The sequence below is a fragment of the Saccopteryx bilineata genome, chromosome 4 (assembly GCF_036850765.1).
Source record: "Saccopteryx bilineata isolate mSacBil1 chromosome 4, mSacBil1_pri_phased_curated, whole genome shotgun sequence".
Classification (NCBI taxonomy): Eukaryota; Metazoa; Chordata; class Mammalia; order Chiroptera; family Emballonuridae; genus Saccopteryx; species Saccopteryx bilineata.
This window is the reverse complement of record NC_089493.1, coordinates 50007409-50026414: the sequence shown is the minus strand read 5'-3', so window position 1 is coordinate 50026414 and position 19006 is coordinate 50007409. Positions and strand designations below refer to the sequence as shown.

General features: G+C 41.7%; 1 protein-coding gene and 1 non-coding gene across 4 annotated transcripts in view; one reads left to right on the top strand and one right to left on the bottom strand.

The window, feature by feature from the left end:
- The first annotated feature begins 1738 nt into the window (after positions 1 to 1738).
- The window catches only part of KIF23 (kinesin family member 23), a 35137-nt gene continuing 17869 nt past the window's right edge, over positions 1739 to 19006 (top strand). For 2 of the 3 annotated variants that reach the window (XM_066276592.1, XM_066276594.1), the window contains exons 1-11: positions 1739 to 1901; positions 3991 to 4060; positions 5659 to 5787; positions 12120 to 12225; positions 12432 to 12568; positions 12775 to 12884; positions 13308 to 13478; positions 15467 to 15508; positions 16214 to 16326; positions 16454 to 16575; positions 17662 to 17764. In XM_066276592.1, coding sequence (XP_066132689.1) covers positions 1891 to 1901; positions 3991 to 4060; positions 5659 to 5787; positions 12120 to 12225; positions 12432 to 12568; positions 12775 to 12884; positions 13308 to 13478; positions 15467 to 15508; positions 16214 to 16326; positions 16454 to 16575; positions 17662 to 17764 — 1114 coding nt within the window. In that variant the 5' untranslated portion in view covers positions 1739 to 1890. The remainder of the gene's footprint in view (positions 1902 to 3990; positions 4061 to 5658; positions 5788 to 12119; positions 12226 to 12431; positions 12569 to 12774; positions 12885 to 13307; positions 13479 to 15466; positions 15509 to 16213; positions 16327 to 16453; positions 16576 to 17661; positions 17765 to 19006) is intronic. The other variant, XM_066276593.1, reaches the window with a different exon arrangement.
- On the bottom strand, positions 18872 to 18947 carry TRNAS-AGA (transfer RNA serine (anticodon AGA)). The gene has a single exon. It is a non-coding gene; the product is annotated as a tRNA-Ser (tRNA).

Genomic DNA, 19006 nt, shown 5'->3' with positions numbered 1-19006 from the left:
CCTAAGTCACAACATTTACAGGAGGAAAAAGAATGCACAAATGAGGCCAAGAAAGGGACTAGAGAGCTAGGAGAAAAAAACAAAGGCATAGGAAAAAATGAATGAGAAATACTTTTAGTGCTATTAAGAGGGGAAGTAAGATAAGGGTGGGGAAGGGACAAGTAGATTTAGCATCAAGGAGATGGTGATCTTGGTGAGAAGAGTTCCAAGGGAGAGACTGAAGTCAAAGCCAGATTTCAGAGTAATGATAAAGTAAGCCAGCAGCCAAGCCCAATTCCTAAATGGTACAGCTCCCAACTTCTCGTTTGACAACAAATAACACCCTAACGGTTCAAATACTTAAACATAAAAAACAAAGAAATAAAAGCACTGGAACATATATTTTTAAAAAATTATCTCACTGGGGAAGACTTTTCCTAGTATGACACAAACCAGAAGACAGTAAGAAAAGACTGATAAATTTGGCTATCTTAAATATTTTTCTAAGCTGTCACAAAACAACATAAACAAAATAAAAACCAAATTATGAACTATAAAATGTATGAACTCATATTTTGGATAAGGACCAATTTCTGTAATATATGAGGGGCTTTTACAATTCAATAGTAAAAATGAGCAACTCATTAGAACAAGAAGGTAAAGAAAATCAACATAGTTCATAGAGAAGGTAACACAAATGGCTCTTGACTATATAAACAGACACCCAACCTCATTCATTATAAAGGAAAATTTAAACTATATTTTGATATTTTTTCACCTATTAGATCAACTCTGTTGTCTGAGAATTGTGGAGAAACAGGCACCTTTATACGTTTGGACAAACTTTATAGAGAACAATTTGACCGTATCTGTGAAATATTAGGCATGCATATATTCTTTGACTCAGCAATTATGCTTTTTGGGATTTATCCTCCATGTTTACTGGTGTTGTGTAAAATGATGAATTCCAAGTTTGGCAAAGATCGGAACCATCTTTATGTCAAACAACATGGGCCAAGGATATCACAGTATGTCTATTCTTACTGGTGTCTGGTCCTGTAGGAAAGTGAAGAGATTGGACCTGAGTTCCATGAGAACAGATGTAGATGTATATTTGATAGTCAACCACTTTAGGGGCATAGGTCAGAATGAGATAGAACCAATTCATCGTACATAGAATGTTTATGGATGTTGCTTCTCATGGGCAAGAACAAAATTTTATTCATTTCTGTATGCTCAGGATCAAAAACATTGTTAAGAATCTGATAAAAATAATACATACATATATATTTGATAAAATAATACATATATAATAATATATATATATATTATTATATATATATATAAAAGAGCTGGAAAACCCAGAAAGAAAGGAAGCCAAGATGAAGTGGTGTTGTGAAAGCCAGAGAGGGATTCTGAGCCTGCACTGGACACAGCGCAAAATAGAACACTCCCGGGCTAAAACGACGAGCTGACTTCTAGATTAATCCTGGATGTGCTCTTCCATTGGATTTCCTGTGCTGTAGGAAAACAAACCATCAGTGTCCTCATCGGAATGGAGGGATTGGATTTCACTTTTGAGGTCCCGGCTCCCGCGCTGCAGCGGAGACACCTAGACTCCCCTCGTTCTTCCCGCGTCGGTCGCCGCTGAGCGCCACTTCCGGAAAGCAATCACTTCCTCGGAGGCCCCGCCTTCTTTGCTTAGGGGGGCGCTGATTGGCCCGTTTGAAATGCGCCGGGCGCGAGCTCACCTGGGCTCGCAGCCGCGCCGCCGGGCCTCACTGAACTCAGTGCCTCTGCCTCAGTGTCCGAGTGCCCGCGGTTTGTCTCTGCCGCCCGCGGTCCTCGCTAGGCCTCCGGGCCGAGCCCGGCGTCTCTCGTGTGCGTCTGGGGAGCTTGGAGCTTGCTGCCATGAAGCCAGCGTGAGTACGGGGCAGCGGGGCCGGGCTCCGGTGCTGGGGCGACCGTCTCTTCACGCCGCTGCCAGCCGCGGGCCGCCCAGTCTACGCAGAGCCGGCCGCACCAGGGGCTGCGGCTCCCGAAGTGGGAGCCCCCACGTGAACCGCTCCGGGGGAGCCGCGGCGCATCTCCCCCGACCCCCGTTCCCTGGCTTCCCGCGGCCGGGAGAGGGCGGCCCCAAGGCGGGCTGGGGAAGCTCTGTGTCCCACACCGGTTCCCGTTAGCTGGTTGCCCGGCCCCGGGCTCTCTTTCTTAAGTGTCCCCGTTCGCTGCTGGCTGCCCGCGCTCTCGGGCTGCATTTTGCCGACTTAGTTTGGGTCTGTGTCGCGGGTGGGGTCGTGTTGAGCCCTGGTGTCGGGGCGGGTTAGGCGGTCGCAGGCCCTGGAGACCCTGGCGGTCGCGAGCACCGCGTGCTTTTATCCCAGCGCCGTGGCGTGGACGCCGAGACCCGCCCGTGTGCAGGCCGGGGACATTCGCCCTGTTCGGCCACAGACGTCCCCGCCCACATTCCTCACGAAATCCGCGACGTTTTCGGTGCCGCGGGTTCCTGTACCACTGGGTGCACAAATAAGTGTTCAGGGAAGAGAGTCGACTTGATCCTTGTTAGCACGTAGCTACTCGTTTGCAAAAGGCAACTTGTTTTTAGTGTTAAATGTTCGTCCAGCCTTAGATAAATTGGGGGTGGGAGGGCATGCTAGAGAATTGGTGAAATAAATCAAAATAGTTTTTCTATTGTCCCGACTGATAAAAAAAAATTCAACTGAGTAAAATTTTAAAATCTTACTGGCTTTATTCAACAGTTCATGAATTGGGTGTTATCCATTTGGCAATTATAAAGATCTGAGGAGCTGGACACAACCGGAGACTTATATTATAGGCAGAACGGGGCAGGAACAAGCAAAGCACATTGTTCCGGGCCAAGGACACCTTCCAATTTTAGTATATGTGCCGCCGAAGCGAGCAGACACCTTCCTATGTATGACAGACCACAGGGGTGTATGAAGGGTATTACCTTATTAGTGCTGACCAAGGGATTCCATACTGATTGGCTGAGATGACATTCCTGGGAGAGACTAAAACTGCAATTAGCTTAGGTATTAAGTCTTGGGCGATGGGTGATGTAAACTTAGCACAGGTGACTCCGTTTTGAGCCTGTTGTCTTTTACACTATTTGAGAGAGCAAGAACTTGCAGTTTGGAGACCACATTTTGTTTGGGAACAGAGGACGACGATAAGTTTTAAGAATTCAATGAAAGTATAGATATAAATCTTGATGAAAGAATGGATTCCTCCATCTGTTTTTATAATTTGTTGAGGTTAATCCCTTGTCCGTATATACCTTGGACCATAGCTGCTGGTGCAGTGTGTGTGCTCATGCACACATATAAATGCCTTTCAACATTAAGTGTGGTCAGTTATCTGCAGATTTTTCAGACTTGTAGTGCCTCTGTAAAACTGTTCTTCAAGAAAATACCCAAGCTATTTTAAAGATGAAGTAGGTACTTTTACTGCCAAAAATGTCTCCTAAACCAAGATTTAATTACTTTTGGATTATGCATGCCACAAACACTCATCTACTAATGCAGGGGTCCCCAAACTTTTTACACAGGGGGCCAGTTCACTGTCCCTCAGACCGTTGGAGGGCCAGACTATAAAAAAAACTATGAACAAATCCCTTTGCACACTGCACATATCTTATTTTAAAGTAAAAAAACAAAAGGGGAACAAATACAATATTTAAAATAAAGAACAAGTAAATTTAAATCAACAAACTGACCAGTATTTCAATGGGAACTATGCTCCTCTCACTGACCACCAATGAAAGAGGTGCCCCTTCTGGAAGTGCGGCGGGGGCGGATAAATGGCCTCAGAGGGCCGCAGTTTGGAGACCCCTGTACTAATGTAATTTATTCTTAATGTTAGTTATTTAGGACATAGTGTTTTGGAACTGCTAAGGAATAATTTATAAACCTTAGGAAGTGTGTGTCTATGAATTATGAGTGAGGTTTTTGAATGTTTCTGTTGAACTGAATTTTTTTTTAATATGACCAGGAGGACTAAGACACCCAGGAAACCTGTACTGAAAAAAGGATCCCAAACAAGTTTTAAAGACCCAGTTGGGGTAAGGTCTCCCTGTGCATATATGTATGTGTTTCTTTCTTCTCCTTTTATGTCCTATGTGTATGTTTGGAATGGATGGAGATGTGGAAGTGGAGTCAATTTTTAATTAAAAGGAGTGTACTAAATTGCTTAAGACTGGTTTTACCTTTGAAATTTTGTTTCTATGTAGGATTCATTTTTTCAGTAAAATGAAGTTTTTATAACTAAAAGTTAGAGAATGAAAATATTCAACTATCCCAGAGAAGTCTTCATACTCTCTGTGAGATGGGAGAAAACTTTCTGCTTGGATGAGCATCTTCTCCCAGACTGTTGTATACCAACACAGTTCATTAGGAAAGCCCCAAGTGCCATGCTTTATGGGACCAAGTTAAGACTGGTATAGAACAGTTTAATTCAGTCTAATGAATACTCATAATTGCATGTACTTCACTAGTTTTAGGCTTGGGAACTTGCTTTTAAAAGCAAATGGCAAACAGAAGATTGGTTTGCTCTGATATATTTTAAATCTCCCCTTCACTGGTACTGGAGTGTGTCTCTTGGTCTGAATTGAGGGAACAAGATGATCTGCATAAACAGCTGAACAGTTTTTCCTCAACCCTGTCACTGATTAAGAAAACCACATTTCAGCTCTGGCGGGATAGTTTGGTTGGTTAGAGCTTGGTCCCCATGTGCAAACGTTGACAGATTGATTCCCCATCAGGGTACATACAGGAACAGATTGATGTGTCTGTTTCTGTCCCTCCCTTCCTCTCTAAAAATCAATACAATTTATATTTTTTAATTTTAATAAAAGAAAACCACATTTCAGATCTTGCATCTATTTATTTATGCATTAAAGTGTAAAGCTGGCAAGTTTTAGTTGACATCCAATTCCAAAGAGTTATAACAGATTTTCAAATCTCATTTTGATATTATTGATTGAAGTTTTAAATTAGTATAACTTTATTTTGTGCCAATATATTAGTGAAGAGAAGCTGTGGATTTGATTTGATGCTTTTGTCATCAAAATTTTTTAATTTTATGTGCATTTAAAATCTCTCATATCACATCTAATATCTGTTTGTCTTTGACAACCTCGGGTAGCAGGTTTTGGTTTTCATAGCTCTAAGCCAGGGGTCCCCAAACTACGGCCCAGGCCGCATGCGGCCCCCTGAGGCCATTTATCCAGCCCCCGCCGCACTTCTGGAAGAAGCACCTCTTTCATTGGTGGTCATTGAGAGGAGCACATTGACCATCTCATTAGCCAAAAGCAAACCCATAGTTCCCACTGAAATACTGGTCAGTTTGTTGATTTAAATTTACTTGTTCTTTATTTTAAATATTGTATTTGTTCCCGTTTTGTTTTTTTACTTTAAAATAAGATATGTGCAGTGTGCATAGGGATTTGTTCATAGTTTTTTTTATAGTCCGGCCCTCCAACGGTCTGAGGGACAGTGAACTGGCCCCCTGTGTAAAAAGTTTGGGGACCCCTGCTCTAAGCTTATATTGCTCTCTTAAATTAAGACACTAAATGTTTGTTGAATGAACGAATGGGAAGCTTAATTGAAAGTTGGATAAAAAGTCAAACTTTATTCTTTCAGCACTTTCCTGTATTTTCAGGTATACTGTAGGGTGCGCCCACTGAGCTTTCCTGATCAAGAGTGTTGCATAGAAGTAATCAATAACACAACTGTTCAGCTTCACACTCCTGAGGGTTATAGACTCAACCGAAATGGAGACTATAAGGAGGTACTTCCTTGAAAGCAAACTGTTTTTACTTGATATGTTCTTTCCTGAATCACTTAGCCGTTTTTTAAATTTAACAAATTTAATTCTTGGGATATACAGATAATACCTTCAGTATACTTGAGTTAAAAGATTGCTTTTTAGAAGATAATTTCTTGTACAAGGTATTAATGCTTCTTAGAAGATATGTTAGGGATAGTTTAATGTGGAATGATATGATCATGCTAGGAGTTTTATACACACACACAATTTCATGTATAGAGATTGAAATAACATTTAGTAGGCATTGTATACTTGTATCTTCCTCTTGAAGTGTTTTTATTTTAAGTAAAATGTTGAGCAAAGTGACTTCAATTCTGCTTAACAAACAGGTGGTACTAAACTGGAGGGTAGGAGGAGATTTTTAAAAATAATTGAGACACAGTACTTGCCTTTACTGAGTTTACAGCTTAGATGGAGCACATATAATAAACAAGTAACCCTCAAACATAAGATAGAAAAATGGGTATGAGAATGCGGAAGAAAGGGTCAATACAGGCTGTCTTTTAAGTTGCCATTCACTCTTCTGTGTACATTACTCCAAATTTTGATCTCCAGCCAAAACCTTTTCTCTAGCTCTGAATTCTAACAACCTCTGCTTGGATATTACACAGGCTTTGTAGCAAGAAGTGACCCGACAGAGGATAGACACTTAGATAACTAAATCAATAAAGTTATTGGGGATTATAATCATGGGGATTATAGCTCCCCAAAGTTGATTTTCTTACCTTTACAGTATCTAAGCAATGGGCATGTGATTTCTCAGGACTCAAGAAGAGAGGAGGGAAAGTTTCAGTGGGGTCAGCAAGGGAGAAGGGGTTTCTAGATCACTGGCCATAGTTACATACAGATCCTGCTGTTCTTGCTTTGATTGTAACTATGGGATATAGTTAATTTATCACTGGCTGACTTGGTTACCCCTGCTGGCTCCTTTCCCTTGTATTCTTTTCATTTCTTCCTTCTCAGGGAAGAGGGGGCCTGCCCCTCCTTCCTCAGCATGTCAAATTTTACATGTCCAAAAGAGCCCTTGATTTTTTTCCCTCTAATTCACTTCCTCCCTACTCAATAAATAATGCCACCATCTATTTGCTCAAGCCAGAAACCCTGTTCCTACTTCTCCAGTTCCCCTCATATCCTATTCATCGTAGATCCTATCATTTCTACTCCAGTGTATATCTTGAACTTGTCCTTTCATGTCTATCTCCACTGCCACCATTGTTAATATGAACCGTGTTGTTAATTATGGAGACCAGTGCTTTCAAACTCTGGGGAAGGAACAGCTTTTTAGAATTGAATTGTGGGCCTGACCAGGTGGTGGCAATGAATAGAGAAGAGACCTGGGACACAGAGGACCCAGGTTTGAAACCCTGAGATCACCAGCTTGAGCATGGACTCATTCAGCTCGAGCGTGGGGTCGCTGGTTTGAGCATGGATCAGAGACAGGACCCCATGGTCACTGGCTTGAGCAAGGGGTCACTCGCTCTGCTGTAGCCCCCAGTCAAGGCACATATGAGAAAGCAGTCAGTGAACAACTTAAGGTGTAGCAATGAAGAATTGATGCTTCTCTTCTCTCTCCCTCTCTGTCTCTCTCTCTCTGTCTGTCACACATACACACACAAAAAATTGAATTATGGCCCTGGCCAGTTGCCTCAGTGGTAGAACGTCAGGGCACACAGGACAAGTGACCCTTCTCCTCCCTTCCCTCTCCCCTCTCTCTCTTTCTCTCTCTCTCTTTTGCTCTCTCTCTTTTCTCTCCCTTCCATAGCCGTGGCTCGACTGGTTCGAGCACATTGGCTGGGGGTGCTGAGGATGGCTCTGTGGACCCTCCTCCCCGGGAACTAAAAATAACTCAGTTGCGAGCATCAGCCCCAGATGGGGGTTGCAGGGTGGATCCCAATCAGGCACATGGGGGAAGGGAATCTGTCTCTACTCTCACTTGGAAAAAGAAGAAAGAAAAATAATTAATTGTGAGTGATACATTTATGCAGCTTTGCCACTTGGAACTAACCATGTCAGATAGCAGAGAACCTGTTTATCTGTTCAGTGAGATAAACCTATGGATCACAACTAGGGATGTTGCAGCCATGCCAAATGGCTACAAAAGTTTCTTTCTTTCTTTTTTTTTTTTTTTTTTGTATTTTTCTGAAGCTGGAAACGGGGAAAGACAGTCAGACAGACTCCCGCATGCGCCCGACCGGGATCCACCCGGCACGCCCACCAGGGGCGATGCTCTGCCCCTCTGGGGCGTCGCTCTGTTGTGACCAGAGTCACTCTAGTGCCTGGGGCAGAGGCCAAGGAGCCATCCCCAGCGCCAGGGCCATCTTTGCTCCAATGGAGCCTTGCTGCGGGAGGGGAAGAGAGAGACAGAGAGGAAGGAGAGGGGGAGGGGTGGAGAAGCAGATGGGCGCTTCTCCTGTGTGCCCTGGCCAGGAATCAAACCCAGGACTTCTGCACGCCAGGCTGACGCTCTACCACTGAGCCAACTGGCCAGGGCCCTACAAAAGTTTCTAAACAATTTGCTCTTAATTTCTGCAATTATTTCCTCCTAGACTGGAAACAAACAGTTCTCAGAGGAGCACTGGTCTGCTGACCTTACTCTGAGTAGCATCCCTGAGACTATGCAGAAGCCTAATTGGATGCCTCCTTCCACTTCAAATCTTCTCTAATCCATTTTCCACAGAGCAGCCAGAGTGATCTTTTTAAAGCATAAATAAAATCCCACCATTTTTATTGTTTCAAACCTTCCAAGGAATAAACTTTTTAAATAGGCAAAATCCTGTTTAATCTGCCTCTTGTTTATCTGGCTACCTCATCTCAGTACTCCTCCAATCCTGGATTCCTTAGATAAACCAGAATTCTGCCTGAGGGCTGCTCCATTGGCCTGGACTTTTCCCGTGGCTCTTATCATGGATGGCTCCTCATCCTGTTTTCAGCTTAAATAGCACCTCAGAGTGTCCCGACTACCCCATCAGAAGTCAAGTCGCACTTCCTCCCCCTTTCTCACCTGATCTGCATTCTGTGTACTTACTTGATAGCACTTACCACAATCTATAGATTTATCTACTTGTTTATTGTTTGTTTCCCCTGGTTAATGTAAGCTTCAAGGGATATTTGCACCTTCTCTGTCCAGTTTACCAAACAATTAGTATGGATTAAGCATGAATGAATGGTCCAGGAAGGCTTCATAGAGGAGTAGGCCTTTGAGGATGTAAAATAGTTGAAAACTTACTGAATTTTTACTTCTTAGAGTTAATTTAATGTAAATAGTACAAAAGGTTTGGTGGAAATTAAAAGTTCTTATGCCATGTGACAGAAGGCAACACTGAGTAATGGAGAGTGTTGGACTGGAAACAGCTTTGATACTACTCAGATCTGTGGGCTTGGGGCAAGTTACTCCTTTGGGCCTCAGTTTTCTTCACCTGAAAGGAGGGGCTTGTTCATGAGGACTTGGAAGTTATCTGACTAACCTGTCAGCACTATCCTGTATGAATCCTTTCAATGCTAAGATTATTCTTTTTATGAATTCCAGCGTTGTTTCACTTGAGTGGAATAAAAAGTTCAACAAGCCTGACCTGTGGTGACACAGTGGATCAAGCGTTGACCTGGAACACTGAGGTCGCCGGTTCAAAACTGTGGACTTACCCGGTCAAGGCACATATGAGAGTTGATGCTTCCTGCTCCTCCCCCCTTTCTCTGTCTCTGTCTTTCTGTCTCTTCTCTAAAATGAATAAATAAATAAAAATAATTAATGTTAAAAAAAAAGTTCAACAAAAGTCAGAGTTAGCCTAGCTGAAATAGGTGTGTGATCTTTAACTATACAAAATGAGCATAATAATTAATATTAATTATTATCTACATCAGTGGTTGTAAGAATGAAATGATTAACTACCATGCTAAAGTAGTACTTAGGACATGGTCAGAGCAAAGTGTCAGGTATTGTTATTGTTATATTTGAGTGCTAATCTATACATGTTTCCTTTTGGGGGAGGGACAAAATTACTAGTTTTAAAAACATAATTGTTCCTGACCAGTCAGTGGCTCAGTAGATAGAGCATTGGCCAGGGATGCTGAGGACCCAGGTTTGAAACCCCAAGGTCACCGGCTTGAGCATGAGACATAAACATGACCCCCTGGTCAAGGTACATATGAGAAAGCAATCAATGTTAACAATGAAGATGCCATAATGAAGAGTTGATGCTTCTCATCTCTCTCCCTTCCTGTCTGTCCTTATCTCCTTTCCTCTCTCTCTCTCTCTCTCTCTCTCTCTCTCTCTCTCATGCACTAAAAAAAAAAATAAATAAGAATCATGATATAGCCTAACCAGGTGGTGGCACAGTGGATAGAGCATCAGACTGGGATGCGGAGGACCCAGTTTCGAGACCCCAAGGTCACCAGTTTGAGTGTGGGCTCATCTGGTTTGAGCAAAGCTCACCAGCTTGGACTCAAGGTCGCTGGCTCCAGCAAGGGGTTACTCTGTCTGCTGAAGGCCCACGGTCAAGGCACATATGAGAAAGCAATCAATGAACGACTAAGGTGTCGCAATAAAAAACTGATGATTGATGCTTCTCATCTCTCTCCATTCCTGTCTATCTGTCCCTGTCTATCCCTGTCTCTGACTCTCTATCTCTGAAAAAACAACAACAAGAATTGTGATATAGCCTGACTGGTGGTAGTACAGTAGATAGAACACTGACCTGGGATGCTGAGATCCCAGGTTCAAGTCCCTGAGGTCACTGGCTTGAGTGTGGGCTCATCTGGCTTGAGCAAGGGGTCACTGCCTTGGCTGGAGCCCACCCCACCACCATCAAGGCACATATGAGAAGCAATGAATCGACAACTAAAGTGTTACAAGCCTGAGTTGATGCTGCTTATCTTTCTCTCTCCCAAAAAAATAAATAAAGGAAAAAAGAGTCTTGATATTGATATCTGAGCAGGGTCAACTTAAGGTAAAGTGTGTAAAACAGAAAAAAGGGAGCCATTTTCCAAAGGCTATAATCCATAATAAATTCTAATGAATACTCATGCACCAAAAAACTCAGCACTGAGATTCATGAAACAAAAACTGCAGGAAACTTGGAAAACTTGAAGAAATAATTGCAACGTCTGCAATGCAGTAAAACTAGAAAATAATGAGTAAAAATAATGGACAATTAGGACATTTTATTTTATAGAATTTATACCCCAACCTCTAATTTTTCAAGTAGAAGTTTGATAATATTTTTGTCAATATGGTTATACTTTATAATAATCATATTTTGAAGAGATATCATAATTGAAGTATTGCTTTCTTAAAAGTTACAATTTATTTAAAATATATTTTATATAAGAACTCAGATGAGTTAATATTTGAAGTTCAGTACTGGTTTTAGTGTTTTTTTTTAAACAGAACATCAAAATACTTGGTTTTATGCTAATATGCCATTTAAAATGACACCTTTATGAGAAAAAAATAGCAATAAAAGGAGGTGATATGTGAAGGTTTTCACAAGTCTGTGACTGAATCATTGTTTAATACCTTTTGATCTTAATCATTTAATTAAAACAAAGTCAGCCTTGTCTATGAAGCATTTAGTAGACTTAAGATTTTTCTAGTGCCCTGGCCCGTGGTGCAGTGCTTCCAGAGGTTTGGCCCCCAGTCAAGGCGCATATGAGAAGCAATCAGTAGGGACACAACTAAGTAGAACAGAGTTGATGCTTGTCTTTCTAAAAAAAGATTTTCTTACATTCTTTTCAGTAGTTATAACTAAATATTTAGCATTTATAATTGGTATAATTAGGTAGGTAATGATGTTTTTAAAGGGTTCCAAGTTTAAAGACAGTATGTACTTTTTCTTTATGCATGTAGATCTTAAATGTTCATAAGGAAACAGCTGGCCTGACCAGGCGGTGGCGCAGTGGATAGAGCATCAGACTGGGATGCTGAGGACCCAGATTCGAGACCCCGAGGTCGCCAGCTTGAGCACGGGCTCATCTGGTTTGAGCAAGGCTCACCAGCCTGAGCCCAAAGTCGCTGGCTCGAGCAAGGGGTTACTCAGACTGCTGTATCTATCCCCTTGGTCAAGGCACATAATGAGAAATCAATCAATGAACAACTAAGGAACTGCAATGAAGAATTGATGTTTCTCATCTCTCTCCCTTCCTTTCTGTCTGTCCGTATCTGTCCCTCTCTCTGACTTTCTCTGTCTCTGCCACAAAAAAGAAAAAAAACCAGCTGAATAAGTTTAAGCAGATACACTGGTAGCCTAGATATGAAGACATCCATTTATACGCTTTTTTTTGTTTTTCTTTCTCCACAGACTCAGTATTCATTTAAACAAGTATTTGGCCCTCATACCAACCAGAAGGAGCTCTTTGATGTTGTGGCTAATCCCTTGGTAGATGACCTCATTCATGGCAAAAATGGTATGATTCTTGAGTTTTGTTGGGTTTTCCTCTTTCTTCCCCTCTGATAAACTTTTTTGATACTTATGTATTTGGTTTATGTTTGGCCTTGACTTCATATTTGTTAGAGAGGTGTTAAACCTGCTTTTTTGAGCTGGTTAATTGTGTTTTTTACTACAAACAGAGGACTTTTAAGATATAACCCAGTGTGACTTGCTCTGTTGTAGGTCTCCTTTTTACATATGGTGTGACGGGAAGTGGAAAAACTCACACCATGACTGGTTCTCCAGGGGTAGGAGGTCTGCTTCCTCGCTGTTTACACATGATCTTTAACAGTATAGGGTCTTTTCAAGCTAAAAGATATGTAAGTATAATCCTTCTATGTTATAACTATTTTACTTGAGGACATAGAGACCAAGACACCAGTAGATACAGTAGTATTAAAAGAGAACTAAGTGGATATATTTTAAAACCTTAAGTATATTTAAATAAATGTGTCTCAGTTCTCAAATATGTTTCTTACTGTTTAAGTCAAATCCTCAAAATCATTGTCTTTCACCCCCACTTCAGGTTTTTAAATCTAATGATAGGAATAGCATGGATATACAGTGTGAAGTTGATGCCTTATTAGAACGACAGAAAAGAGAGGCCATGCCCAATCCAAAGACCCCTTCTAGCAAGTAAGTAATTGCATGTACAACACTGGCTTAAGGGGAACCCTGTCCGGTGTTTTCCTGAGGCATAGGGAATGGCAACCGTGAAGTGGAGACTAGGGTCTGACAGTTGACTTTAGTGAGATCAAGGATGAGTAATGTTCTTAGGTAACTTTATTTGCTTAGATGTATGTTCTCTTTATGAGCACACTGCCTTTGAATCAGTAGAGAAGGCGTAGCTCTGGGTGGGAGAGAGCCTGAGCTGTTTATCTGGGAGGACATGGGAGTATTGGCTGTCAGTGTGCATAAAGTTGGTTGGTTCACTTCTGCTTGTAGTGGCAGGTCATTTGCGTTCTGTCTTTTAGTTTCCTCTTGGGATCATTTACTTTTGATATTGATTCACAATGTGGAAGATCAGACTTTTTGCATTTATTTTCTCCCCTTTTTCAGACGACAAGTAGATCCAGAGTTTGCAGATATGATAAATGTACAAGAATTTTGCAAAGCAGAAGAGGTTGATGAAGATAGTGTCTATGGCTTATTTGTCTCTTATATTGAAATATATAATAATTACATATATGATCTACTAGAAGAGGTGCCGTTTGATCCCATAAAGCCTAAGTAAGTAGTGAAAAGAGCCCTTTAGCTGCTTAATCTTGAAGAGTCACTTCACATTGGTGAGCCTTAGTTTCCTCAGCTATAAATAGGGATAATGCTTATTTTTGTTTTCAAAATGAAATATAACTTGTGTATCATGCAGTTGGTGTTCAATGAGTTGTTTTATTAGTAACTAGACATGCAGGTATATTAGGGACCCAGTGAGTTAAAGCATCTAAGGAGAGCAGCCTGACATTTTTGAAAACTCTTATCCCTGAGCTATATTTTAAGGGCTTAATTGGATAAAGAAGGTGTCCCTATAGAGGTGCCCTGGGGCTACCTTTCAAGAACCTGATACTGAGTTTTGGGGGTCTGTAGCCATTTTAACTATCTGTCATGGTTATCTCTACAAGTGGAGCCTAACGTTGTTGTCTGTACAGCTGATACTCACAGACCTTCCCTCATTGATTAATATGAAGTGGCATCTGTATTGTCATTCTGCCAGAGTTAAAAGACTACTTCCTAGATTTCCTTGAGTTTTGCATGCTGAGAATGAAGATCAATTACAACATGGCATCACAATAAATCTGCATTTCTGCCAGCGCCTACTCTGAAATCTCATGTCTAATTTTTTTTTTTAATTTTTTTTTTACTTTTTTAGAGAGTCAGAGAGAGGGATAGACAGGGACAGACAGACAGGAACGGAGAGAGATGAGACGCATCAATCATCAGTTTTTTTGTTGTGACACCTTAGTCGTTCATTGATTGCTTTCTCATATGTGCCTTGACCGTGGGGCTACAGCAGACCGAGTAACCCCTTGCTTGAGCCAGTGACCTTGGGTCCAAGCTGGTGAGCTTTGCTCAAACCAGATGAGCCCGCGCTCAAGCTGGCGACCTTGGGGTCTTGAACCTGGGTCCTCCGCATCCCAGTCCAACGCTCTATCCACTGCGCCTCTGCCTGGTCAGGCTCATGTCTAATATTGATATCTTGTTCCTGAGTTGAGGGTTTTGTTTCTCTTTTTCTTCTTTTTCAAAGTGAGAGGAAGGGAGATAGACTCCCTCATGCGCCCTGACCAGGATCCACCCACAACACCCAGGGCCAATGCTTGCAACTGAGCTGTCCTCAGCACTAGAGGCTGATGTGCTCAAACCAGTTGAGCCATGGCTACAGGAAGGGGGTGGGGGAGAGAGAGAAGGGGAGGGGAGGGAAAGGAAGGGAAGGGAAGGGAAAACGGAAGGGGAAAGGGAAGGGAAGGGAGAGGTGGAGAAGCAGGTGGTTGCTTTTCCTCTGAGCCCTGACCAGGAATTGAACCTGGGCCATCCACATACCGGGCTGGCGCACTACCTACTGAGCCACTGGCCAGGGCCTGAGTTGAGGGTTTTGTTCTTAAGCTGAAAGGTTATATTCAGTGTCCTCTTCAGTAGGGTCTCTCAAAGACAAATAATATGAAGACCTGTGTCTTCACTTTTGTGTGTATGTATAATCCAACATTATTGGAGAAAGAGCTGGATTTAGAAAACCATTAGACTGAGAACAGGTGTCAGTATATTCACTTTAATTACATTAAACAGGTATAGACTAACTACTGTCCCATTTGTTTCAAAGTGTCAGTTCTGCGTACCCATTTCCCTAAACTTACGTGATGTCATTCATTGCTACCAATCAGTTTAGTAGCTGCACATGTGCCAAGTTTTTGTTTGGTTTGTTCTAAATGAGATTATTTTCAAAGGAGCCCTAGTTTTATTTAGTTACACAAAAGGACTAACAAATATGACTTGTAACCTTTCTGGTAACTCCTTGAATGCACTCACACAGTGCTTATTTGGCAATAGGTTATAACCTGCTTTTTGGGCTGATTAATGTTTAGTGTATTTTATGCAATGAAGAAATGTTACATTGAAGATTTTTAAAAAGAACTCATTGTGGCTGTAACATGCTATGTGAACATGTTGCTGTGAGATGGCTTCTGTGGAAACAGTAACTTGTAACTTATATCTTATTCCTTTGGTAGGTGGAACAGTTGCAGCACGCCTATGAGGAACACAGACTTTGTGTATGTCATTGTGTTGGCTCTTTTCTTAGAGAGAAGGGTGCAGTTATACTAGTGTTTGGCATCTGTGGTATGTTTGCATGTAGGTGTTTTTTCATTGGCACTGGGCTGTCTACTACCTATGAGTCCCTTGCTTCCTGAAAATTCTGCTATTTATTGAGTGATGGTGGTAAACATTTCTACCCCCACCATTTGCAAGACTGAGGCCAAACAGGCAGCACTCTTTCCCATCCTTTCCTTACCTTATCCTATAGGCTAAAATTTGACCACTCACTTTGGGAGGATTATCACTCCTGGTATATAGCAAACTTCCTGATTTTTTTTTGTTTTTGTTTTTCTGACCCTAAGATTAAAACCAGCTCTATTTGTTGAGCTTTTAGATTTAGGAAAATGCTAGAGTATTATGCTTACTTTGTGTTTGTGATCTTGCTATAATAATACCTTGATCTCTAATTGTTTAGTAAGTGCTATTTCATATGCTTTGTTAGAACAAATTAGAGTAAAACTTCTAAAGCAAAATTAGTTCTTGTCACTAATCTTGACTCTATCCTTAAAGGTATCTGTTTAATATCTTATATCTTTCTGAGTTCTTACTTAGGCTTATTCCCATTATAACAATAGATGTTGCCTGGCATTTTAGTCCTAGTCTTCAATTAAGATAGTAATAACTCATAATTTAGGAAACATGTTCTTTTTTCTTTCCCATAGACCTCCACAATCTAAACTGCTTCGTGAAGATAAGAATCATAATATGTATATTGCAGGATGTACAGAAGTAGAAGTAAAATCTACTGAGGAGGCTTTTGAAGTTTTCTGGAGAGGTTAGAATTAAAATTTGAAAACTATAAATGTATTTGACCAGCAGTACCTTTTGGTTTAGTAGAAAGCATGTATAATGAAATAGCTGAGTTCAGGATTGAGCAGTGATTTTTTTTTCTGTCATTGTAGGCCAGAAAAGGAGACGTATTGCTAATACACATTTGAATCGTGAGTCAAGCCGTTCCCATACTGTGTTCAACATTAAATTAGTTCAAGCTCCACTGGATGCAGATGGAGATAATGTCTTACAGGTGAGTTGTAGTGCATGGGGTTTTTCTTTTTCTAACTGAATCCTTAATTTTTGGAATTAGAATTTAATTCGGGAGGTTTCATTGCAATGAAGAGTGCTCTAGAACAGAGATATTTTATTTATTTTTTTTAAGATTTCATTTATTGATTTTAGAGAGAGGAAGGATGAGGGGGAATAGGAAGCATCACCTTGCTTCCCGTATGTGCCTTGACTGGGCAAGCCCAGGGTCTTGAACCAGTGACCTCAGCATTCCAGGTCAACCCTTTATCCACTGTGCCACCACAAGTCAGGCCTTTTTTAGATTTTCAAAATATAACTTAAAACTATTTTGTCCCAGTACAATATATTAGTTTTACAAATATAAAATTTTTCATCTGTAAAAACATTTTCAAAAACACACATCCGACTTCAGCTTTATTGCACAATATCTATAAGAAAATTTTACAGTATAAAACATAAAAATACTCTTAATCTGTCTGACCAGGCGGTGGCACAGTGGATAGAGCATTGGACTAGGACGTGGTGCACCTAGGTCACCAGTTTGAGAGTGAGCTCGTCTGGCTTGAGCACAGGCTCACCAGCTTGAGCAAAGGTCACTGGCTTGAGCGTGAGATCATAGACATGACTCCATGGTCGCTGGCTTGAGGAAGGGGTCACTCACTCTGCCATAGACCCCTGTCAAGGTACATATGAGAAAGCAAGCAACAAACAACTAAGATGCCACAACAAAGAATTGATGCTTCTCATCTCTCTCCCTTCCTGTCTGTCCCTCTCTCTGCCTCTGTCTCTGTCAAAAAAAAAAAAAAAAAAAAAAAGCTCTTAATCTGATTTTAAAGACAATATTCTATGTCTACTTGGACAATAACAAACTTAATCAGGATACCAAACTGGACAGATGCTTCAGCAGATCCAGTACAAAGCACTATTTAAAACCATTCTGAGATACTTAATCCAAACTGTATCATTATTCTTTTTTTTGCACGTCAAGTGCTTCATTGAGGTGGCTGGAACTTGGAATATATTTAAAGAACATTTTAAACCAGTTGTAACTCATGTTATATTGTTGGCATTATGATCTTCCCTTCAGGAAAAAGAACAAATTACTATAAGCCAGTTGTCCTTGGTAGATCTTGCTGGAAGTGAAAGAACTAACCGGACAAAAGCAGAAGGAAACAGATTACGTGAAGCTGGTGAGTGAAGCGTGGTACTTATCTATTGTTACAAGTTTTAAAAACCTGCTGTTTCAGTTTTTCATCTGCTCATTGATAGGAAGTGTAAGCATAATTGTCTTCAATTTCATGATTTAAAGAATAAGTTTAGTGATTAGTGCTGTTCTTTAGTTATGCTGATTTGGTATCAGTAGTCTATTACAATACACTGATTTCTTCAAGAGCATGCAAAAGCATCTAAAATAAATATGTTATGTTCATATTGAAAGTGTTTGTTATATCTATTGCTGATATTGTCAGTTCAGAGTTCTTAAAATGAAGTTATTTAACAGTTACTCCAGCATTCATATTGGTAAAAATTGGCTTCTGGAGTTGGCAAAAATCTTTGAATACAAAAGCCAATTAAAAGGAAATGTGTAGGTGTTATTTTTCTTTTTTTCTTTTTTCATTTTTCTGAAGCTGGAAACAGGGAGAGACAGTTAGACTCCCACATGCGCCCGACCGGGATCCACCCGGCACACCCACCAGGGGCGAAGCTCTGCCCACCAGGGGGCGATGCTTTGCCCATCCTGGGCGTCACCATGTTGCGACCAGAGCCACTCTAGCGCCTGAGGCAGAGGCCACAGAGCCATCCCCAGCGCCCCGGCCATCTTTGCTCCAATGGAGCCTTGGCTGCGGGAGGGGAAGAGAGAGACAGAGAGGAAAGCGCGGCGGAGGGGTGGAGAAGCAAATGGGCGCTTCTCCTGTGTGCCCTGGCCGGGAATCGAACCCGGGTCCTCCGCACGCTAGGCCGACGCTCTACCGCTGAGCCAACCGGCCAGGGCTGTAGGTGTTATTTTTTTTTTTTTTTCTGAAGCTGGAAACAGGGAAAGACAGTCAGACAGACTCCCGCATGCGCCCGACCGGGATCCACCCGGCACGCCCACCAGGGGCGATGCTCTGCCCATCCTGGGCGTCGCCATGTTGCGACCAGAGCCACTCTAGCGCCTGGGGCAGAGGCCACAGAACCATCCCCAGCGCCCGGGCCATCTTTGCTCCAATGGAGCCTTGGCTGTGGAAGGGGAAGAGAGAGACAGAGAGGGAAAGCGCGGCGGAGGGGTGGAGAAGCAAATGGGCGCTTCTCCTGTGTGCCCTGGCCGGGAATCGAACCCGGGTCCTCCGCACTCTAGGCCGATGCTCTACCGCTGAGCCAACCGGCCAGGGCTTGTAGGTGTTATTTTTTAATTTATTGGGGAAACACTGGTTAACAAAATTATACAGGTG